Consider the following 25329-nt stretch of genomic DNA (forward strand, 5'->3'; position numbering starts at 1 on the left):
CATAGAGAACAAACTGTCGACGCAGCAGTTCGGTGCCTCACACAATCTTGCACCTTCTTCAGGACTTGTTCATTAACATGGTATCTACAAAAAACATGTCACAATATATTCCAATTAGGTCCAATATTAGATCTGACAATTGCACATTGATTCATTTACATTCTACCTCTAATGCCCTACTATTTGGTAACCCCGCCTCAATGTGATCTGTATCTCGTCTTTGAGTCTCACGTTTTACTAAGATTCCCCATTTCTTAGTATTCATGAAAAACAAGACTACCTGACATATATATACCATTAATGCCAAGATAACGTGTAATAAAGATTAGAGCACCCTCAACTAAAGTTGTTAACAACTATGTCCCATAAAGTAATTTGAAGACACGTTATCTTGGCATTAATGGTATATATATGTCAGGTAGTCTTAAATATAGATATATTAATGTAGATAAAAATAAATAAATAAATATAAATAAATAGGTAGTCTTGTTTTTCATGAAGACTGAGAAATGGGGAATCTTAGTAAAACGTGAGACTCAAAGACGAGATCCAATCACATTGAGGCAGGGTTACCAAATAGTAGGGCATTAGAGGTAGAATGTAAATGAATCAATGTGCAATTGTCAGATCTAATATTGGACCTAATTGGAATATATTGTGACATGTTTTTGTAGATACCATGTTAATGAACAAGTCCTGAAGAAGGTGCAAGATTGTGTGAGGCACCGAAACGCCGCGTCGACAGTTTGTTCTCTATGTGTAATAAACAAGTTGTACAGTGATGGAATGAGACAGTTCGCTCTGTATGTTTGAGAAATATGATGTATATTGAGATTTATGCAACAACGCCTAGTAGCGGTTTTTAAATAGAGTTGAAAAACATTTTAGAGTAATGTGCATAGAATTGTCTGCAGAATACATATGATATAATGTATTAGTGTTTTTAACATAAACTTTTTTTAATAAATGAATGAAATTTTTAACTTTGTGTTTGCAATATTTGTTCATGTCAATACTGATCTGCAATCGATTAAGTTGTAAATTTGGTAACCCACGCCTAGACTGATTTTCCGACTTGTGCAATCTCTGCCCATGACAGGATAGCATTATAAGTCTTGTTGTCAAAATCAGGAGGAGTTTTTGTTTATGATTATATTTGTTTACATACAGTGCTGCTACAACTGTATATATCATTTACTGTTCTTTAATTATACGATGCCATGAGCGCGTTTCCAAAAAAAACACTTACTGAGTCTCCTTGTCTCTGTTCACGTAATGCTTGATGCATACATGTCTAATCACCTTTCATAGTAATACCAGTTGAGATATTGTTTGTTTATCCTCATGTACCTACCCTAATCTCAACGTGGTTTAAGGGTTATACACCTGTAGTTTTTACAACATCTGTAAACTAGCATAATCTGAAGCCTCCGGTCCTGACATAGAATAACAAAATTGTAGCTATTGCGTCAAGAATTTTCAGTTCTATTAAGGAAACGGAGACGAGGATTATCCCTCCCCAAGTTATGATTAATAATGTGTATTATGGAGAATATTGTTCGTATTGTTACCATGATTGCCTTCTATTTGATATTATGTTATCTTCTAACCCACCCTATGGTTTCGGCTTCCTTTATGGTGAGGCATAATTTTACGATTGTTTTTCTTATCAGCAGGTTCAGATATCAAACCAGCTTCGATGACGTTGGGGCACCAGCGGTCAAAGATCAAGATGGAAAGATCACTGTTGATGTTACATCTCTTGAGGGGTACTGTTGGGATCTCCCGTTGGTGAGAAGTAGCAGTTGGTTCCTGGTACCCACGTTGGAGACAGGTCATTCATGCACATCTGAAGTTGTTATGTGTTTGCAAAGAAAGAGGACAGACATTGTATCAGGAAATTTTATAAGGATTGATAGCCTCTAAATGGTAGAGACATGGTGTCAGGGCCATCGTGGTTCATTGGATATGTAGTTTAAAGCTTTTCTTTGTTTTGATTGGCTTCTGTAATTTTGTCAGCAAAGAAAGAGAAGCATAGCCCTTGCATCCATGTCCTTAATGGAATTTAAAATTCTTGACGAGATAGCTAGAATTGTTTTTAGGTCGAGTCTAGCAATGGGCATGCTAGAAAAATAAGGAGGCCCCCCCTCTGGGTTTGTCTGGGACCAGGGGGAAACACAATGAAAAACACGGGATGTCCCACTTTACAGGCCCCAAAGCTGAGCTTAAGGACTACTTTATAAATGTTCTAATAAATCTGACATAGAAACACAAACGGGCCTGTCTAAGACTACTCAGGTGCGGAAAGAGACAAGAGGTAAGAGGTTCTGGTATGCCAAAATTATGAATCCCCACAGGTTAATATATCATTTTTACACAATTCTAGCACAAAGGTAAATTAATGAGGCTGTTCTCAAATAGTTTTTGTAAAAGGTGTATACAAATTTTATTATTAATATCACATATAATTTGATTCGGTAACACTTTAAAAACATAGATGAGTACACATCTCAATTTAATACACAGTTTATAAAATGCAAAACATAATACATAAAACAAGAATCAGAAAGTGTAAGGGTGAAGAACAGCTCCCTACATGAATAATAAACCAATGTAACATCGGCCTCGAAAAATTAAAACGAGCGAAAACTCTGAAAGGATTCTCACCTATGTGCGATTGCACAGGTGATGCCGACAATGAGGAGAAGCCATTTGTAATTGTCCCGGAGAAGGTGGTCGCAATTAATTAATACCACCGAAACGCGTCGACGCTCTGATACATGTTACATTTGGAGTGGTCAACATTAGTGGGGGCATAGGGAATAAAACCCAACCCTATGTTGTTCCAAGGGACTCTAGATTAGCAACAATAAGACAGAGTTGATTGTCTTTTCTTGTTCTTTCTCCTGTGGAATTGTATGAATTTTCATGATTGTACTGTATGATTTTTAAAAGTTTTTTTTTATATTTGTATTTTTTGCACATTCAGTCGAATGGTTTTTAGCTTTGTAATAAATAGTCTGTTTTTGATATAATTAACGTGTTATATAATTTTTCTTTGTAAGTGGTTCACAACAAATTGAGGTTTGCTCTCAAAGACTTGAGGTGTGAATGAACTGAATGTTGGCTGAGTCTAAAGTTGTACAAATTACCCTAAGGGAAAAATCTCGTTTTTACTTTTTGTAACTTGGCGCTCCATTCCCTTTTGGTTGAAATAGAGCCCCTCTTATTGGTTTGAGATCAAGCTACACTCCCACATCAATTCCATTGCATAGAATGCACATTACCAACTGTGCCTTCTCTGGGAGATTCAACGTTTCTTTCCAGGGCAAGGCCTAAAAACCTTGGTCCAATCTCTGGTTCTCTCTAGATTGGACTATTGCAATTCTCCCCTTGCTGGCCTCCCCAAATTGCACATTTTTCCTCTTAAATCCGTACTCCATTCAGTGGCTCGTTTTGTTTATGGGGTCAAAAGAAATGATCATATCACACCCATACTGTTTTCTCTTCGATGGCTTCCTATCGAAGCATGGTCAATCTACAAGACTACCTGTATCACCCACAAAGCCTTGCACACTTTCTCACCTTGATACATGGTGAATAAACTTAAAATCTCTGGAGGCTCTAGGCCTTCACGTAATGCTGAAAACGTACTGCTTGAGCCCCCTGCCTTCAAAATAGAAAGATCGATGGCTCAATCCTTCTCAGGCAATGCAGTTAGAATCTGGAACTCGCTTCCTCCATTTCTCCGTATCACCACCTCTACCTGGACTTTCAAAGCAAACCTCAAATATCTTCTCTTCCAAAGACACTTCCAGAATTAATACATCCTTTTCATGTCCCTCAAGGTCGCTTGGCATTCTCCTGATGTTGTAAGTTCTTACAATGTTGTAAATATGTATTCTATGCCTGCACTAACCTAATCCTAATGTATGTGTCTTTTTTGTTGTGATTGGCACCTCTTATTTTACTTTTTCAACTATCCCCTTTGTAAGTTTGTAAATCTACCCATGTAACGTACTTGGGGCATATTACCAAGTGTTGGACAGGCCTCGTAGCTGGGCCGTCCCCCCTCCTCACAACGGGGCCCGGACCCGGCTCTCCCTGAATCCCCAGCAAGAACCACCCCGGCAACCCACAACCCGTCCATAACGGGACTCCAGCTCCTGAACCCTCCCGTACCGGCTGGCCCTGGTCCCCATCAGCACCATGGCCCCGGCCCAGCCGCCATCTTTGGACACTACAGCACGAGGCCGCGTGGCCTCAACTCGACCCTAACCCTGGGCCTGGCCAGGCCCCGACATCGAGGCACCAACCTCCACACAGGAGGTAAAGAGACCACTTGGCAGATCAATGGAAGAAGGAGTCGTCAACGGCTCTCCTCCGCCAGGTGTCGATCACCCCCGGCCTCCCTGGGCGCTGGCTCCCCCCCCCTGCTCGGTGTCTGGACTCCCTCATTCCGGACCTCCCGACCTCCAGGCGCGAAGGTCCGGACATCAAAGGGGACCAGACCTATAACTGGGGCAGCGCCAGACCAGGAAGGCAGTGGTATCCTGGAGTCGAGAGACACCGAGAAGAACTCATCCTTGACGGACTGCTGGCGCTGCCGCAGCCCTGCCCTGTGAACCCTTCGTCTTGGCCTGCTGGCGCTGCCGCGGCCCACCCTCGTAAAACCATCATCTTGGCGTGCTGGCGCTGCCGCGGTCCTCTGCAACGTGAACTACCACCTTGGCCTGCTGGCGCTGCCGCGGCCCTCTGCAACGTGAACTACCACCTTGGCCTGCTGGCGCTGCCGCGGCCCTCTGCAACGTGAACTACCACCTTGGCCTGCTGGCGCTGCCGCGGCCCTCTGCAACGTGAACCATCGCCTTGGCCTGCTGGCGCTGCCGCGGCCCCCTTCGTTGTAGACCTTCGTCCTAGCCGGCTGGTGCTGCCGCGGCCCGACCTTGCAGACTCCTAAGCTCGAGGATTGTGAGCTTCTCGCTTGCCACCCCCTGTACCGATCCGGTACCAAGACTGTCCCGCTACCCCTTTCCCTACAGAGACTAGAATTGAGGGGACCTTCGAGTCCTGAATCCCCTGTATCGCTGATAACCTTGCCTTACGAACCCTATATAAAGAGTGTTGATCTCATCCTTGTGTGGTGTCTATCTGTGGGGGGGAAGTGACTTGTCTGTACGATCGCTGGAGACGGCCCTCCTCGGAGGCCTCTCCCCCAGTACTCGGCCGACCCTCCGGGTCCCCGTCTAACACCAAGCAATAGCGATAATTATCGCTAAACTTGGTTAGCGGCTATTATTTTATCGCCGTGCTTCGCCGATTTTTATCGCTTAGAAGCCTTGCTATTATCAAGGTTTATCTCCTAAGCGATAAAAATCGGCCGAAATGCATGAATATCGCTAAAAAGTCAACGATATTCATGCATTACCGAGCTAATGCTCTTAGCCATGTTATCCACCTACCATTGGATAACATGGCTAAGAACTGCTCTGGGCAGGCATTAGCTTTTGGAGATATTCGCGCTTAGCACGAATATTTCCAAAAGTAGGTAATAGGAGATAGCGATGTTAGCGACTGTTTCCAGTCGCTAACATCTTGGCACGCCCACTTTGCATGTCATTAGCGATAAATATCGCTGACATTCAAAGTGGGCCCCAAGATGATCACTATCTCCTACTAGCTGTCGCTAACTGGTGTTAGCGACAGCTAGGTAATAGGGCGATAAAATTATCGCTGCTTTAGCGGGAAAAATTCCCGCTAAAGCGGCGATAAGGCCCTTGATTATATGCCCCTTGGTTCTATTGTTTGTAAATCTTCTCATGTGTCATACTTTGTTCTATTGTAAAGCGCTCTGACAGCTTTGGGTAAAGTCTGCGCTATATAAAAATGCATAAAATAAAATAAATAAAATAGCTGACTACGCAGGTTAGTGGGTTCATGCCTCTTCTGCAGAGCTACATGTACAGTGCGATAGGTTCGTCGTGGCGTAGGGCCTGAGCTGCCAAATTTGGAGCTGGGGAACCAGAGTCTCCCAAGTTGCTGCTGCTTTTCACTGCTCCAAGGCGGCTTCTACTTTATGCTTTTCCAACAATAGTGCAGCTCTTTGCTGCTGCCAGATTGCTGCTACAGTAAACTGCCTTCACAGAGTTTCAACTTCTGAAGTTGGAGTTTCAACTTCATGCAGTGCCGCGGGCGGCTAGCTTTCACTATCCCTAGGTGCTGGTGCGTTATTTTAGGTTTTTCCATAGCGCTTCGTCTGCTTTATGCTGCCCCTGCGGCGCTGCCACTGGACGTTACTCTCACAGAGCTGCACATCTTGGCTGTCCCCGGCTAATGCTGCCTCACACTGTTTCCAGAGTGCTGAATCTGGGGTTGCCTCAATGTTAGGCTGTTCGGATGTGCTGCAACTTTTACTCTGACCCCCAGGGGGCTGGTACTTTACATTCTGCTCTAAACTGCTATTCATTTTAGAAACAGTAGGATATGATCAACTTTTTCACAAGAAAACGTAAATCCAGTTGGTTCCGCAGCCTGGTAATGGTTTTTTGTAGAATTTGGGGCCATCCCTCGTCTGATTTTTAGGTATCGCCTAGCGATGCAGCGCATGTGCTGCTCGCCTTGTCAAGACCTTTTGTCGTCGGTTTCTTGGCCGAAGGGGGACAGGGCATGTGCACGCGTAGGGACAGGAGGTGTGCACTCTGTACGTGTGCACATCTCCTGTCTCCGTTTAGGGCAGGCGTTTCAACACAGCGAGCGCATGGCGTGCTTTCACTTTCCCTCCCTCCCCCCCGTCGGCTCCAGATCATATCGAAAGCTCTCGGGGACCCTGCACGGCGTCCGCAGTAACGCGCCCCATGGATGTGCACGTGTAGGGACAGGAGATGTGCATGCGTACGGGTCATGTGTACGTATGCACATCTTCTGTCCCGTACGAGTCATGTGTACGCGTGCACCTCTCTTGTCCCTCCTTGTCTCCTGCTTGCTGTGCCTGTGCGGACAGGAGATGTGCACACGTAGACAGCTTGTTAAGATGTACGGTATGCTCAGGCTGAAGAAGCGATCATCTCTGGACTATGGTGAATGGACAGCGCCGTTTCGGTCGCGGAAAGAGCCTCATCCCTAGTTCTGTACCGGAAAGTGCCCACCTCCTGTGCTTCAGCAAAGGCAGCGCTCCTCACGCGGCGAAGATCGCTCGCGTCTGGCGCATACCACTCTGTTTGGCTGGCAGCACAGACCTGTAGTGGGAGGGGCCTGTTCCATTCCCCCTTGAAAGCGCTTGAAACAGAGACAGGCGCATCATCCTACAAGCACAGGGCGGCCAGGGCAATCAAGGAGCCGGCCATAAAAAAGAAAGGCGGGCATATTAGCAAATCGTTTTAAGAGAATTTTAGCATCAAGTGCGAAATGTTGGTGACTATTTAATTTTTTTATTAGAATGCATCGGACAACTAACATCACTAAAAATCGATGGGGTTTTAAATGATCCATACAGGGGTTGTCGAGATTACCCGCAAAAGTAATGGTGGCTGAATTAGTCGTAAATGAGGCATTTTAAGGGCAGGCACATCAATCAATTTGCCCGGTACATTCGTCGGTGGGGGTGAAAACGATACTGAATTGTAACAAAAACAGTCCCCACTGTGTTTAGGTCGAACCTTAAGGCCGAGCACGCGCTAATGTTCGGTCGACTGCACATGGCCATTCCAGCAGGAAGCGCCATTACGGAGTGATAGAAAATGAAAGAAGTCTCAAGTTACCCCAAACCGTAATACTGTGCTGCACGGCCCCAAAGAGTAAGACAAAAAAATGGAGTAAACTGCACCTATCATCAGCCACAAGTCATTAGTCAAAGCATGCAACCCCCACTGCCCGCTACGTGTACAACAGTGTGCATCACCTTTAATTCACTTTGCACGTCCTGTCACTCTACTCACCCGAAGGCGGTAAAAAGTTCAATGCTCTTGTTTTCCACTTGAGCCTCGAGAGGAAACTTCATACCCAACTTCAGGGAAAACACATAAAAATGACGAGCAGTCAGCGACTCGGTACTACCGAAAACACGTCTTACTGTACAGGGGTGGCACACACATTGGGCTAAAAATGCTTCTGTTTGTTCTTTATTATACGGTGAAATAAACATGCCATCACTCCATCTTCTTTGTTCCAAGCAGTGATATAGTGAGGTAAGAATTAATGGAGTTCTTCCTTGCGGTTTGCAGAGATGTGGTGAGATAAAATGCGTCAGATGTGTATTGTGATATGGGGTGATAAAGAAAGTAACACATCCATGGGGTGTGCGTTAGTGAGATGTAACAGGCAAGTGTGTTCTTTACTTCTTGTAAGTTCACAGTGTGATAAGACATAGCGATGCAGTGTGATAAGACATAGCGATGCAGTGTGATAAGACATAGCGATGCAGTGTGATAAGACATAGCGATGCAGTGTGATAAGACATAATGATGCAGTGTGATAAGACATGCAGTGTGATAAGACATAGCGATGCAGTGTGATAAGACATAATGATGCAGTGTGATAAGACATGGGCCAGTGAAATTATGCGGCAGGAGAGAGTCAAATTACCTCCTCGTCCTGTCTTCCCGACCCATTCCTTAACAGTGAGCAGCTAGTCTGCTCCACAGAAACCTATCACCTAGCTGAGCTTTTCGCACTTCCCCCAACATGGCGCCACTATCAGGTGACAATAAAGGGGGAAGTGCGTCGTAGAAACATCCTGAGAATAACAAAGAAAAACCCAAATAATTAAAACAATCACCCAAAAAGCCCAAAACCAGGGAGGGAGGGAAGGGCTCAGGAAGAGGACGGGAAGACCAGGACTCGGAGTAATGTGTATTACCGGTGAGTAACCGGGCATTATGCAGAAGGGTTAAATAAATTTTGCAGAATGAAAAGGCAAATTAAGCGCAGGTATACAGAGGGCTTCTGTAGCGCACTGCCAAGATTTCAGTTGCCTCTGGGCGCCTCTGGGCTGAAGAGACTGGGCCAATGTTGTGCAGAGCTGAACACTTGTGGTCAACTGTCTTCCGAGCACTTCTACTTGGAAACTAATGGCTAGAGGGCGTGTAACAACTAATGCCATGTGCCCAGGATCACACGGCTTTCTTCAAGCGTCAATTATTAATATTGTGTCTAAAAGGGGGGCAAAGACCGCTGAGCCTTCCTTTACATCTGAAAACACGTAGGGAAATGTGGCAACGTGTATCTTATGCCGCCCCAATGCATGCCTCAAATCGGCAGATTACAGATTTCTGGTACCGCCAAGGGTGCCCCGCACCTGGCCCCCAGCCCACAACCTCTTCCCCAAGCATGTTGAAATAAAAAGACATTACGCTCTACCCGATCTGCATAATTGAGTAAAAGACTTACAGCCAGATTCATCAAGCCCAAAACGGCTCGCAAAGGGCCAGATTCTGAGAATCTGGCCCTTTGCGAGCGCTATTTTTGCATTTGGGATTCATCATCCCAAATGCAAAAATCACATTTTTAGAAATCGCTAAATTGCGAATAATTGCATTTAAGGAATCACAATTTGAGATTCCTTAAATGCAATTAATGAACCATTTTAAATTTGCGAATTCACAATCTGGGGCCACTATTTACCGCGAAGTCTGACTACGTGGTAAATAGCGAAAACTTTAGTGCATTTTTCTAAGTTGTATGTTACACACACACATGTCCTTTGGACATGTGTGTGCGCAACACCAGTGTACATTGCCATTGCAGGGGTGCTACAGGGTGTCCTTTGGACACCCTGGCACCCTTGAAATCGCTTCCTTATTGCGATTAGCAATTAGCAAATCGCAAATAAGGAAGCAGTAGAAATCGCAAAAAATATTGCGATTTCTACATAAATCCCGTTTTGCAAGTCTTTAATAGCGATTCCTTAAAAATCGCTATTAAGGACTCGCAAAACATGACAATGATGAATCTGGTGGATTGTCATTTACAATGGCTCTAACTGAAACAATTGCGAGACCTATTGCATTTTTAATGCTTGTTAATACCTGCACTGATTTCGAAAGTTTGTAATCCGTGTTTGGACAGGAATACAAGTAAAATAGAAAGAAGTTGCAGGAGTTTTTCACTTTTTTCTTTTAGTGTTTGGATTCATGTTTTACTAAAAGAAGTGCTATTTCCTCACAGCTCTCCCTCGGATCAATGCAATGCTTTCTTACCAGCCAGTTATACAAAAATAACATTTTAAATAAGTTCTTCTGAATGCAGTTCAATAATATGCCTATTTGTACTTGTGTAATGTAACTGGGGCTCATGTTAAGCGCTCCAAAACCTTCACGTCTAGTTGGCGCTATATAAAACTGCAACAACAAAAAAAAAAACTTCCACATTAAAGAACACTACATGTTGTAGCACCCAGGGTAATGTGTCCTTAATAGAATTAAAAATTCTTGACGAGATAGCTAGGATTGTTTTATAACCCTGGCGCGAATGCATTAATACACTGAGTTACCATACCTAGCTACAAGTATGGGCACAGCCAATAGGTCTGGACATGGTAACCCGAGTGTGTTTTTAAAAAAAAAATGTAAATGTAAAATACAAAGTAAAAATGCTGTCTTTTAAAGGTGGTGTGTATATATATGCAAATGCCAAACAAATGAGCCTTCACAAAAATATTTTTATTTAAAGTGAACTAAAAGCAGAAATGAAAGCGAGATTGGTCATCAGCCCTGCCACTGACGTGGACTATGTTTTAGGCAGATGTGCAAAAGTTCATAAGAAAAATGCCATCACTCACAGTGAAGAGAGCCAGTGGCTGAAGTGGGCTCACCTACTGCATAAAGAACAAAAAAGCCTGTAAGTCGAGTAGCGCTGAGAAGCTTAAACTAGCACTGGACAGGTTGCACAGAGAGGATTAAATCAGTGACTAGCAATCAGATTGGCTATCAACAATTGCTGTTTGAGTCCTATCAGCCCACCCAGCTGGCGGAGCCTCATCATGTAGGACACCCAAACCTTGGTCAGTGCATCACTTGGCCATGGTCTGGTCACCGCAGTTGTTCATACAAGAGGTGAAGCTGATGTGTGCAGTGCAAAAAATAAATCAAGTGAAGTGGATAAAATGGCTGTCAAGGCAAACAAGGACCTTTAATAGTGTTTGCCTGGACGTCAGATTAAAAATAGTGTAGTGACAGTGTAAAAAAATCACTGTCTGGCTTGCTTGGTGGAAAACAAAAATAGGGCCAACATGTTTCTGCCGTATTGTGAAAATTCACTGGCATTCATCAGGGCCAAGCTCTTATATGCTACTGCAATTACACTATCAAACGTGTTAGAATGACGAAATAATATGTAGAAAAATTAATAAACCATTATCAAAGTAGAATAAGAGTGGTCGTTCACGACCATCCTACCACATCTTCTTAGTTTGCTCAATAGATGCAATTGGTCTTCCCCATCGATCTGTGGGAAGTAAGCCTCACCTCACCCGGCAACTGCTCGGAAGGATAAGGCACCGCTCTGTCCGTCGGTACCTCACGGCGGGATCTCGAGCCGAAGGGGAGGCTCACCTACTGCACCATGTTGTGGTGGGCGGAAGCACAATGGAACATGGTGGAGTCCCACAGAAGCTCAGCCAGGCCCAAGGTGTGGTGGGTAGGTTTGCAGTGCTTAATTTGTAATAAATAATAAGCTCTCCTCAGGGGTCCATTGCAGCTGCACCACACATTGCCCCTGACATGCTGCTAATGATAGTAACAACACAACAACTCACCATCACACTTATAAGTGTGATAATTTGGGCTATTCCAGGCCCTCAAAGCATTAAGAATAGTTTAGGCGGCAGGTAAGAGTCATTTTTAATGTATATTGGATTAGTAAGTAACTGTTGTTCTGTTCATCTTTAAATCAGCCAGACAGCACCACCTTGTGGCAGACTGTCACAAGTGCCCCTGACAATTAAGTGCAGTGCCAAGCACCGGCACAAATTAAGCACTGAATTTAGCCAGCCAGCAAACACATTGGGGTGAGTAGAGAGCAGCACCAGAGAAGCAGAGACCCTGAAATCCCACTGTTAGAACTAAGACTTTTTAGGTACTGGAATAAAATTAAATGTCTGTGCAATGTACAAATTTCTACTTTAAGTAGTGTCTTAAAAAAGGGAAAAAATACAACGTGTCTGCGTCTATCTGAGAAGTTTTAGTCTCAATGTCACTATAAAAGGCTGGTAGTCCATCTGAGTGGAGGCGGAAACACCTTTGGAAAGTCCAGTTTACCATTCCTAAATGGTCTCTACTGGATTCATTTGTGGCAGGTTTGCGTGTGGACAAAGAGCTGTGTCTGTGCTGTAATCAAATGCAAACGTGTAATACGCTGCTGGTTTATTACAAATGCTTACTTAAGCAAAATAAAACTCATTTGATTAGAAAAAGTTAGATCCTAGATGAATTGGAGTTCAGATGTCCAAAAAGTATATGCCAAAAACACATATCCGGCAGAAACCAGTGGCTACTGGTAAACTGGAACTGCCAGAAAGAAACCCACCTTTACAAAAATAATTCACACATTAGTACTGAGATCCAGAAAAGTACCTGGAACTGGAAATGTGTCTTTAGTCTGTCTAATTTCTGTTCTTTTTGTTCGTGAAAGGCACTAATGTAAAAAGTGAATTGTTCGATTAATCACAATCATTAGAATCTTTTAAATCATCACAGCAGAATGTTTTAGATTACTGCACGTTTCTGGTGCATGATGCATCTATATTGCATATAGTCAAAATAACCTAAACTAAAGGCGCTTCGTTTTGGCACTGTTTTGCATGCAAGTTATCCACTGTCAATGGTAGTTGTGTGCAAAGTTTGTTGGGTATGAGAAAGAGACCGGATGCGTATATGTTTAGTAGGACGATTAACAGAGCCCAGTAAGAAGCCCCTTTAGGACCAAAATATAAGGCACGTCTGCAGGTCACCGTGCGCCCTATCTCATGAATATGCATGCCTGGTGTTTACGCGTCGATGGTACATATGCAAATTGAGCATCTGAATCCGCCTTCTATGCAATACTTTATTATTAATGCAAATTGCGCTTGCCGGTTACAAATGTTTTAAGGGATCCACTTGCGGACATGTGCGGTCCTACTGTGGAGACAGCCCCAGTTGTGTCCTAGCACTGGCGTTGTTATTTTACCAGTAGAACGTGCCTTGTATTGTCAGCTGGACATAAACAATACCACATATGATGTAACTAGACCTATTGTACGCCATTTGTAACTGGCCAACTGAAACCTACACCACTTGGGTCCTAATGTCTGCGGCAGACATATATATGATAATTCTCTGGAGAGCGCGGCGTAAACTATCGAGCTATTTCTATTCAGATTACCTTACTTTTTGGTGAACTGTAAATGTTCTAGCGCTTGAGAGACGTGGCCCTCCGGCAAATGTTGTAGCGCTAGGGAGGCATGGCCCTGTGGTTAAATAATTATTGGTTCAGGATCCTGGCTACCCCCAGTTGACCAACATGTGTGATCTTTGGCAAAGCAACACAACCTGCAGTAACTTTTATCCATAAGTAGCTTTGACCCATGTTAAGCTACGGTGTAGCGCTATTAAAGAGACGGGAGGTCGCTCTTTAGTGCCATATATTAACCAACCCGTGGACGGACAGTCACTGCCTGTTTGTCAACTTGAAGTGGGCAGCAGGGCGGTACCGGGTGTGGGGCGTCTGTGTTTCCAGGGCCCTGTTTGAACTTGTACCCCCGGGCGTGTGTATTCCCAGTGGCACCGGCCCCCTCACACAAAGAAAATATTATTGGAGGGGATGTGTATTGTCTGCGGCCTGCGGGGACCCCCGCCGCCCCCCCAGAGGAAGCCCTGACAATGGCGTCTGGACAGGCCCCCAGTGTCACCCCCTCCTCCGGCCCTCCTCAGCCTGCGCCCCGCCGCGAGGGGTTCACACCTGCGCGCCTGGATCAGCGGGGGTCCCCCCTGGCCCTCCTCCCGGTATAAGAGGCCTATGTGCGGCAGGCAACCCCAGACCACCGCACACCATCCCAGGAAGGCGACCCCTGCACACCAGCACCGGAAGAAGGAAGGAAGAGGGCCTGGGCCTGGAATGAGCAGCATGGCTGCAGACGCGGGGGGCAGGCGGTGCGCCCCGGGCCTCGGGGAGGTGTACTCGGGCCGCGGGAGCAGCAGCGCCCCCGGCGGACTCCACGGGAGCCTCCCGCATGGATTCACTGCAGGTAGGGTCACTCGTCTGTTGGAGGTCCCAGCCTCCCGCTCATGGACTGGGCTATCGATGGTGCAGCGGGTGCAGTGGCACCGGGGCTCAGAGCAGAGAGAAGCCTACTGCACCCCGAGCATTGGTAATTTTACTAAGAAACAAGTTTGTTAGGGTGCCCTCGGGAACACTGCAATGTGGTGCCTCAGATTTGCCAGAGCCGAGTGGCGTGGGGCGGCCTTCTCTGAAAATATGCTATAGCGCCGGGACACTCGCAGGAGCTTTATGAATCTGTCTTCATCATCATATCAGCGTTCCAGTATGCTTCGACCCCGCGGTTCCATCTGACTCCTCCACTGCCCCCCATCATCCCCTGGCTTGTTCATCAGCACTCCAGCCCCCCCCACCTCTCTCTCCACCTCCGGTTTCTCCCTCCATCCTGAAGGACCCCCCCATGCACCTCGCCCAACATTCCACCCGCTACTCCAGGCGCCCTCGGGGGCCCACTGCCCGACCCTCCTTCATACCCCCCACACCCCCAGTGTCCCCTCTTTCCACTCTCCCTCACCCACCCGATATCACTCACCCTTCCCCCATCCATCGGCCCTGATTCCCCCATCCCTCTATTGCTTCACTTTCTTCAGTATCCTTCCGGTTTCCAGAATTTCTCACCCTCCACTTTCATTCACCCCTCCCATGTCCCTCACTCCTTCCTAACCCTCGCTCTTTTGGTGGCCCGTGGTGCATTGGGTGGCCTTCGGATGTCCCAATAGGCTTCTGAATTTGCAAGGATATAGCCAGGGTGTTCCCTCAATATGCGCACCCACTACCAGACTGTTAATTTGTGCGGGTAGACAAGTGTGTGTGTATGTGTTGCGGGTTATGGGGGTCTAAAGTGGCTTTCACAAAGGCTTGTTTTTGCTCTCATTCCCTGAGTTTGGGCAGAGTATACCCAATATCTGGAGTGCCATGTTCTGAGACACCTGCTCGTCGCCTCACGCATGGTTTTGAAGGTAGCGCTGTAACCTTTCAAGGATGATGGTTCGAGTGTCATTTCTGAGGACACGTCTGACAATGTTGGCTAAATTAAAACATGTAAAAGTGTCAACGTGCACGTTTAACGCCCCACAAGCGCAAGGAGTGCGTAATGCCTAAAATTGCGGTTATTCGCATTTATTTAATGTTTTGAAGAGTGTAGAATTTTTGGCCATATGGTAGATTTACCTATTTTTACAAATACTTCTCATGTTTTCCGGTTGCTTCCCACTGCTTACAGTGTGACAGAAAGATTAGGCATCAACCGGTAGGGTAGCTCAGTGGGATTAACTGCCTGATGCAGAGAATCCTCTAGACTCGAGTGTCAATACAGTGGGGCAGTGGACTGTCTGCACATGTTTGTTTGAACAGTAGGATGCTTATTCACAAGCCCCTTGCGCCACTTTTGCGTCACTTTTCTCATGTTAAAAGTGATGCAAAAGTGGCGCAAAGGGTTTGTAAATCTGCCCCTAAGTGTTTATTCGTCAGGTCAATTGTCTTATTTTCATGACTACGGCAGGATACAGCATGAGACGGTACCCTAGGGATTCGAACACAGATCGCTGCAGCAGGCGCTGAACCCACTGATCTACACGTCACTAACTTAAAATCAGTTTTATAGTTTCCAGTATTTGAGACCTCAGATTAGAGAGCTTAGAGAGACGCATTAATTCCCCCACCGTGTGAACCGGAAGAAAACATTTCTAGTGGGAGAAAGTACAACGAATTATATTGCTTAAAAATAGATTTAAGCAGATTAGACACAACTACTTTAATACACTGTTACGACAAGTGAAATGTCAAAGTTTTTTAGAGACAAGCAGTAAAAACCGAGTTAACGGTGGGGGCAATGCAGGTAAAAAGCATGTTATCAAAACGCGCGACAATCAAAAGAAACTCGTGCAAATATTTTTTTTCTTGCTTCAGAAGTTATCAGCAGACATTTCTTGCACGAGGTACCATTACTTATCAATAATTTGTAAAGATGAGTTAGTGGTTTTCCGACAGCGTCGGACATTGATAATTATGTTTTTTTGAAAATCTGATTGAATATGTAACGTTCCAGTCTGCTTGTACTTTTAGGGCAACCGCGCCAATAAAACCGATAATATATTTAATTTGTTGTGTCAGTTGTGGCCGCCTCCATTTCTGGACTATTCTCCATTACCCACAATTCTAAAATTTGCTTCTAAAATCTGACATTAGTGCTCCCTTAGTTACGCCTAGCCCTCCTACTTTTCTTAGCATAGGCAATGAACATAGACAACGGACTAGAGTGGGAATTTAACGTTAGCGTCACTCCCGACGCGCGTGCACGTGAGTTAGTAATGATGTGACAGGCCTACCTCTGGCATGGAGGTAAATATTCTCTATTACAGAGCCACAGTGCACCTCATAGTTTCTAAAAAATAAACTTCGCTAAGTGGTTTGCACAGTTCAGAAGTGATGGAGGGTGGAACGAGTCAATGTAGGTGGGCACATGTCTGTGTGTGGTGATTGACAGGCGCTTCACATAGCACTGTGATACTACTCACAGAGCCGCCACAAATTTTAATTCCGATTTATTTTTGTAGGAGGCGGAGAAGGATTAAGTGCCATCAGCAGCTTCCAGGAATATGCATCCACCGGAAGCAGCCCGCAGCAGCATGGCATCTCACAGCAGCATCACCAGCCAGCATTACAGCACCCACCGTCTGCCCAGCACCAGCAGCCCCCGGAGACAGCACCACGGCAGCAGCAGCAGCAACATCCCCCGAAGCACCCACAGCCCTCGCCGCCTCCACAGAAACAGCCACAGCCCGCCCCAGTGTCCTACCGCCGGAAGAGGACCAGCTTCTCCCCGGCCCAGCTGCAGGCCCTGGAGCTGGTCTTCAGCAGCAACGGGTACCCCGACATCCACCTCCGGGAGGAGCTGGCGGCTATCACCCTGCTGCCAGAGTCGCGGATCCAGGTGAGACCCCCCCCTGTTAGCTATAATGACCAGAGTCCACACATATCTACATGGACGCCAATTCACCGAAATGCCCGGGGTAGCGGAAGTGACATCACACGCCCTTTGACCTCCACTTTCACTCACACACATACTTGCACGTGCACACAAATTCACACATACACACTTCCCCAACACATAAACACACTCTCACCCGCAATTATGCACACAACATACATTTAGAAGTATTTTTACTTACCTCATCTGTCATGGAAGTGCATATTCCGGCTTATTGTGTTCCATTTTTATTCCACTATTAGTGAATAATATATTTTATGTATTCACTATTAGTGTAATAAAAGAAACTGTCAGAAAATAGAGTGCAGCCCCAGCTGCTCCTGTGTGCCTGGCCCTGAATTTGCCACCTTTGAGGAACCCTTTTGCTGTATAATCCATGTGCTCACAAGTACCCGTGTTTTACAGTACGGCGATGAAACGTCTAGTGAATTAACCGAATGCTGCGGAGTCAGCGGGAGGACACAAAACTCTACTTTCCATTACAGGAGCCAGCAGCTTCTGCAACACTGCAGAGGGGGAGTTAGTTAAGGTTTTTAATAGGGCGGGTTTATATTTAAGACAGAGATGAGGAACAGAGGGTTCTGGCAGCTGTACATTGAGTTATCCCTTGACTGGAGGAACACTCTTAAGGGTCACTCAGCGGATAGTGTCACAATACGACTCAAATCCCACGCTGGCATCACCAGAGGAACTTGCTAGCATGCCTGCTGCTGGTGATAGGTAGTGATGCAATACTGGATGGTTCCTTGAAACTGCCACACTGTCTTACAAATAATCACAGACCATGGGGTTGGTGTTCCCTAAGTACGTACATTGTTGAAGTACATAAGGATTATTCCATTTTACCCCGCCTTTATGTAAGATTCTCTAGGCTCTTAGAAAGGCTCGCCCTTGGAGCTTATCTGGAATAAATTCCGTTCTTCCATGTGAGAGGAGCCAGAGGGAATGAGAAAGAATGGCAGGTGACGTGGGAGAAAAGAGGGTGAGAAAGACTCGGAAAGTAACACCATTTTTGAAACATAGTGATTACAAACAATTGAATGGAATGGACCACTCATATTCCATCAATCCAGGACCCAAATACGACCAAGTGTTTGTTTAAGACACCTTTAATACTTGATGGTTTTGTTTCCTCTTGTTTATGTGTTCTTCATATTTTGTGCTGTCTTCGAACCTCTTGTATATTTCATTTCTGGGCAATGCGGAGAGGCCAAGAATGGCTGATAGAGGCCCTCTGATCCCACATCCCAATGTTCAGCGATCTCTTCCTTTCTGTTTAAACAACACACTACCCTCAGTGGGTGAAATGTTCTAATAGCATTATTGCCTCTCTGTCTCGGGCTCTACCGGTTCTTAAAACCCCTCTCCCTCTTTCTGGACCTTGTCTGTGACTCAGGCCTATAACTCAGGCAGTGGGCCTTTAACTGCAGGTATAGCTCTCACCAGCAGTCTATATTGCTACAGTACTGAGAGGAATTCAGTTTATATCCTGACACAAATGTTTGTTTCCTCTTCATTTCAGGTTTGGTTCCAGAACCGACGTGCTAAGTCTCGCCGTTGTAAATCAAATCCGCCCAGAAGCTCAGCGGAGCATTTCCCAGGAAACACTGGGGGCCAGTCTAAGTACACCTACTGGCCCATGCCGCAGCAGCAGATGGGCATGGCCAGTCAGATGAGCCAGCAGCCTGACCTCTCCCATCACTCTTCAGGTTCAGGATCTCCCACAGACGACTTCTGCCCCACCTCTCAGCGCATGATCCCAATGCAACATGGCCGCCCCGAGCAGGAGTACCTGCAGCACTCCGCAACCCTCCAGCCCTCCAACCCAATGCAGGATCCACAGTACAAGGGGGCTGCCTACTTATTTGATTTTCAGAACAATGTTGGCAAGCAGCACCAGGATTGTATGGTTGTGGAATATGACAATTTCCCCCCTAACAAGACCATTGGGCCAGAGATGAATGTCAAGATTCCCCCATTGCCTCTGTCTACTGATTCCGGGTGCAGCAAAACCGGCCTCTTCGTTGATCTGTCGCAGCTCCCAGCGCCCATTTCACACTCCAGCCCCTATGGGCAGTACTCCCCAGGATCCGACAGCAGCAGCGAGAGGTTCTCCGAGTCCGGATCTGAATGGTAGCTGCAAGCTTCTAGTCCAAAGCCCTGGGAAGTCAACTAAAAGTCTGGATCCTAAGCGCAAAAAAGGTTTCTGTTCCACATTTGCTTGACCTTAGGAACATGGACACATGGCTTGAGAAAATGATGCAACATTTCTTGAAAATGAAACCCCTTCGCCCCAATATCCAGTCCTGGCCTTCTTAGAGCTGTTTAGCCACAGTTCTGGGCAACAGAATTATCCCAATCAAAGATGTCCACTTCATTGTGTCAACTGTGGCCACCCCAGTGCTGAACTAGTGATTACTACTCTCTGCTTGTGAACAAACCTGTAGCTGGCCTTCTGAAATTTTAGATCATGGCTTACCGTGACCTTTTCAGGCTTCAAGATTTTCTCAGCAGTTAGGCAGAGGCAACAAACATAGACACTGGTGTCATTCTAAGAGGGGAGATTTGTAAAGGCAGGCACTGGTTAGCCTGAGGTGTCATCTTTGTTTGGTTGACCAACAGAAGCCAGACAAGAAAATTACGTAGTTCAGCTCCTTCCTCGTTTTTGACAGACTGAGCCTATCAGACCTAGCTATCCACGAGTGATGCTCACTGCACATAACTACACGCGACATGACGTGTTTGACGCTGTACTAACCAAGTAAGGAGTTTACTCGCCTCGGTACAAATGAATAGTCTGTATACATGACCTTTTTGAAATCTTCTTCATTAGACATAAGGGATGAACCCATAGCTTGACCAAAAACGACTAGACCTATTTGTATACATTTCGCTTTTGCCACTTAATCGTGTCCAGGAGCCATTTTGATAGAACATCCAAAATTCAGGGCTGTTGTTTAAGGCGATTAAGAGCCATGCACGTCACACAAGACTAGATTTCAGACATTATTTTTGATACATTTTTTCAGTGTGCAGTATGTACTTTTTTTGGTGCTATGGCGTTATTTTTTCCTTTCTGTAGCTTTCTCAATCTACGCTGCTGTAGTTAAGCAAACACCAACCCTGGTTGATGTAGTACTGTTCTGAAGCCATAAAATGGCAGTGTAAAAAGGGATAAAAAGTTGTTTTTGATCTATATATGACAGTGTAGTTTATTGCTGTATATGATTCACTAGCTTTGAGTTTTTTTAAAATTTAAAAACACGGAAGAAGACAGGGAGGCAGTCATTTAAAAGGTATACGTTCACAACTTATGTACATTTTTTTATTTTGTTTTTTATTTGTATGATAATTTCTTTGCATTGAATAAAATGTCAAAAAGCAGCCTCGTGACTGTAAAGGATATTCTTAAAAATAAAAGCAAGTCTTTTCCATGTGAAGAGAAGGGTTCCTGCAATTCTGGTTAATAAACATCGCTGTGATGAAGGGTTTCCAGTGACATGTGACTGTGGCGGAGTGCCAATGATACGACGCACCCTCCTGGGGAACAGTGGGTCTGCTGGGCCACGCAAGCCAAGTTTCCAAGTCTTGATAAGAGAATAAACTAGAGTGCTAAACACGGAATAAAACAGCCCACAATTAATGTTGCGCCTACAGTGCGCAGTTCACAGTCATTAGCGTTACAGAAATGCAATTATGTCTAGGAAAAGTTGCAGTTTACTCATACATTAAAAATTTGTGATTTACCCAGTCACATTTTGCAAAGGTGCAAATACCCACTTACGTATGTGTGTGGTGTGCAACTTATGACGCATCTGCGGAATCTCGGTCGCCATATCTCATGTGCAATAAAGATTAGCATCCTCGTGTGAAATCTAGTAACTCAGGCAAGAAGCATTGGCAATACCAACAACTTTTGCACACCTGTAATATTTAACGCAGGCACACGATGGCGCCCTAATTCCATGTGCCCCAAATGTGAGCGGAAAATGTAGCTACGTTACAGGTGACTTAATGGGATCAATTCAGCAACGTAAAAATCCACGATATGCAGTGGGCGCGCAAAAGCGGCCTGTAGCTAGGCGCTACAAACGAGGGCGTTAGAGGAGTGACCAAGAGCCTCGCGTGCAAATTAGGGTCACAAACTCAACATTCTAAACATTGCTTCAATGTTAGAGAACTTCTTCCATAGATCATTTTCAGGCTGTTGGTACTGACTCACAGCAGACTAAGGGGCATATTATCAAGAACTGCGTTAAAAATTATTGCCAGTTTAGCAGCAGAAAACCGGCACTAAAGCGGCGATAATGGGCTTGATAATATTCCATTGAGAATTCCAATAGAAGTCCATGTTCTGGTGTGAACCTGGGCTTCTATTGGAATTCTCCAGGGCATAGTTTTGTGCCGCTAAACCGGCGATAATTTTAACGCCGTCCTTGATAATATGCCCCTTAGTGCCCACGAGCACTCTCTCAAGCTAAGATTGTACTCAGTAATAGCGACCAGTGCTTTAAATGGGAATATAGAAATGCAGGTTCTCTCCCATTAAATATATTGCAGCAGTTCTGAGAAGTGCAGGCACTCAGGGGCATATTATCAAGAAAGGCGTTAAATTTATTGCCGCTTTAGCGGCAGGAAAAAGCCGCTAAAATGGCGATATTGGGCTTGATAATATGCCCTTGTGAATTCCCATAGAAGCCCATGTTCACACCAGAACATTGGCTTCTATGGGAATTCACAAGGGCATATTATCAAGCCCATTATCGCCGCTTTAGCGGTAGTTTCCTGCCGCTAAAGCAGCAATCATTTTAACGCTGTTTCTTTAAGATATGCCCCTTAGTCTTTAGAGTAACTGTTTGCTCCAGAGAAGTGGCATCACTCTCCCATTAAATGTATTAAAGCAGTGCTCAGAAGTTCAATTTTTCTCCCATTAAATGTATTGCAGCAGTGCTGAGAAGTGCTGGTACTCTCCTATTAAATGTGTTGCAGCAGTGCGGGGAAGTGCCAATTCTCTCCCATTAAATGTATTGCAGCAGTGCTGAGAAGTGCCAGTTCTCTCCCATTAAACGTATTGCAGCTGTGCTGAGAAGTGCCAGTTCTCTCCCATTAAATGTATTTCAGAAGTGCTGGTTCTCTCCCATTAAACATGTTGCAATAGTGCTCAGAAGTGCGAGCATTCTTCCTTTCAAATTAAAGAAGTGCAGGGAATCAGTCTTCAGATTACATGTTTGCTCCTGAAAAGTGCCGGTCCTCTCCCATTAAATGTGTTGCAGCTGTGCTAAGAAGTGCCGGTTCTCTCCCATTACATTTTTTGCAGCAATGTTGGAAGTGCCAGTTCTCTCCCATTAAATGTATTGCAGGAGTGCTGAAAAGTGCCGGTTCTCTCCCATTAAATGTGTTGCAGCAGTGCTCAGAAGTGCAGGCACTCTCCCTTTCAAATTGAAGAAGTGCAGGGACTCAGTCTTTAGAGTAACTGTATGCTCCTGAGAAGTGCTAGTACTCTTCCATTAAATGTATTGCAGCAGTGCCCAGAAGAGCAGGTACTCTTCCATTAAATATATTGCAGCAGTGCTCAGAAGCGCAGGTACTCTTCCATTAAATGTATTGCAGCAGTGCTCAGAAGAGCAGGTACTCTTCCATTAAATGTATTGCAGCAGTGCTGAGAAGAGCAGTTACTCTTCCATTAAATGTATTGCAGCAGTGCTCAGAAGAGCAGGTACTCTTCCATTAAATATATTGCAGCAGTGCTCAGAAGCACAGGTACTCTCCATTAGATGTATTGCAGCAGTGCTCAGAAGAGCAGGTACTCTTCCAATAAATGTATTGCAGCAGTGCTCAGAATAGCAGGTACTCTTCCATTAAATGTATTTCAGCAGTTCTCAAAAGCGCAGATACTCTTCCATTAAATGTATTGCAGCAGTGCTGAGAAGAACAGGTACTCTCCCATTAAATGTATTTCAGCAGTTCTCAGAAGTGCAGGTACTCTTCCATTAAATGTATTGCAGCAGTGCTCAGAAGAGCAGGTTCTCTTCCATTAAATGTATTGAAGCAGTTCTCAGAAGTGCAGGTACTCTTCCATTAAATGTATTGCAGCAGTGCTGAGAAGAGCAGGTACTCTCCCATTAAATGTATTGCAGCAATGCTCAGAAGAGCAGGTACTCTTCCATTAAATGTATTGCAGCAGTGCTCAGAAGAGCAGTTACTCTTCCATTAAATGTATTGCAGCAGTGCGCAGAAGAGCAGGTACTCTTCCATTAAATGTATTGCAGCAGTGCTGAGAAGAGCAGGTACTTTTCCGTTAAATGTATTGCAGCAGTTCTCAGAAGCACAGGTACTCTTCCATGAAATATATTGCAGCAGTGCTCAGAAGTGCAGGTACTCGTCCATTAAATGTATTGCAGCAATGCTCAGAAGAGCAGGTACTCTTCCATTAAATGTATTGCAGCAGTGCTCAGAAGAGCAGTTACTTTTCCATTACAGGTATTGCAGCAGTTCTCAGAAGCGCAGGTACTCTTCATTTAAATGTATTGCAGCAGTGCTGAGAAAAGCTGGTACTCTTCCATTAAATGTATTGCAGCAGTGCTGAGAAGAGCAGGTACTCTCCCATTAAATGTATTGCAGCAGTGCGCAGAAGAGCAGGTACTCTTCCATTAAATGTATTGCAGCAGTGCTGAGAATAGCAGGTACTCTTCCATGAAATATATTGCAGCAGTTCTCAGAAGTGCAGGTACTCTTCCATGAAATATATTGCAGCAGTGCTCAGAAGTGCAGGTACTCTTCCATTAAATTTATTGCAGCAATGCTCAGAAGAGCAGGTACTCTTCCATTAAATGTATTGCAGCAATGCTCAGAAGAGCAGGTACTCTTCCATTAAATGTATTGCAGCAGTGCTCAGAAGAGCAGTTACTTTTCCATTACATGTATTGCAGCAGTTCTCAGAAGCGCAGGTACTCTTCCATTAAATTTATTGCAGCAATGCTCAGAAGAGCAGGTACTCTTCCATTAAATTTATTGCAGCAATGCTCAGAAGAGCAGGTACTCTTCCATTACATGTATTGCAGCAGTGCTCAGAAGAGCAGTTACTTTTCCATTACATGTAGTGCAGCAGTTCTCAGAAGCGCAGGTACTCTTCCATTAAATGTATTGCAGCAGTGCTGAGAAGAGCAGGTACTCTTCCATTAAATGTATTGCAGCAGTGCTCAGAAGAGCAGTTACTCTTCCATTACATGTATTGCAGCAGTGCGCAGAAGAGCAGGTACTCTTCCATTATATGTATTGCAGCAGTTCTCAGAAGCGCAGGTAGTCTTCCATTAGATGTATTGCAGCAGTGCTCAGAAGAGCAGGTACTCTTCTGTTAAATGTATTGCAGCAATGCTCAGAAGAGCAGGTACTCTTCCATTAAATGTATTGCAGCAGTGCTCAGAAGAGCAGTTACTCTTCCATTACATGTATTGCAGCAGTGTGCAGAAGAGCAGGTACTCTTCTATTATATGTATTGCAGCAGTTCTCAGAAGCGCAGGTAGTCTTCCATTAGATGTATTGCAGCAGTGCTCAGAAGAGCAGGTACTCTTCCATTAAATATAATGCAGCAGTGTGCAGAAGAGCAGGTACTCTTCCATTAAATGTATTGCAGCAGTGCTCAGAAGAGCAGTTACTCTTCCATTACATGTATTGCAGCAGTGTGCAGAAGAGCAGGTACTCTTCTATTATATGTATTGCAGCAGTTCTCAGAAGCGCAGGTAGTCTTCCATTAGATGTATTGCAGCAGTGCTCAGAAGAGCAGTTACTCTTCCATTACATGTATTGCAGCAGTGTGCAGAAGAGCAGGTACTCTTCTATTATATGTATTGCAGCAGTTCTCAGAAGTGCAGGTAGTCTTCCATTAGATGTATTGCAGCAGTGCTCAGAAGAGCAGTTACTCTTCCATTACATGTATTGCAGCAGTGTGCAGAAGAGCAGGTACTCTTCTATTATATGTATTGCAGCAGTTCTCAGAAGCGCAGGTAGTCTTCCATTAGATGTATTGCAGCAGTGCTCAGAAGAGCAGGTACTCTTCTGTTAAATGTATTGCAGCAATGCTCAGAAGAGCA

At 45.0% G+C, this 25329-nt stretch overlaps 1 protein-coding gene across 1 annotated transcript; it reads left to right on the forward strand.

Annotated features, from left to right (window-relative positions):
- The first annotated feature begins 1635 nt into the window (after positions 1-1635).
- LOC144762213 (homeobox protein Mix.1-like) lies at positions 1636-20623 on the forward strand. Its single transcript, XM_078647364.1, has 3 exons — positions 1636-1834; positions 16806-17182; positions 18762-20623. The coding sequence occupies exons 1-3, from the start codon at positions 1636-1638 to the stop codon at positions 19374-19376; spliced, it is 1191 nt and encodes a 396-aa protein (XP_078503490.1). The 3' UTR covers positions 19377-20623.
- Positions 20624-25329: the final 4706 nt, after the last annotated feature.

Source organism: Lissotriton helveticus, chromosome 6 (assembly GCF_964261635.1).
Source record: "Lissotriton helveticus chromosome 6, aLisHel1.1, whole genome shotgun sequence".
Lineage (NCBI taxonomy): Eukaryota > Metazoa > Chordata > Amphibia > Caudata > Salamandridae > Lissotriton > Lissotriton helveticus.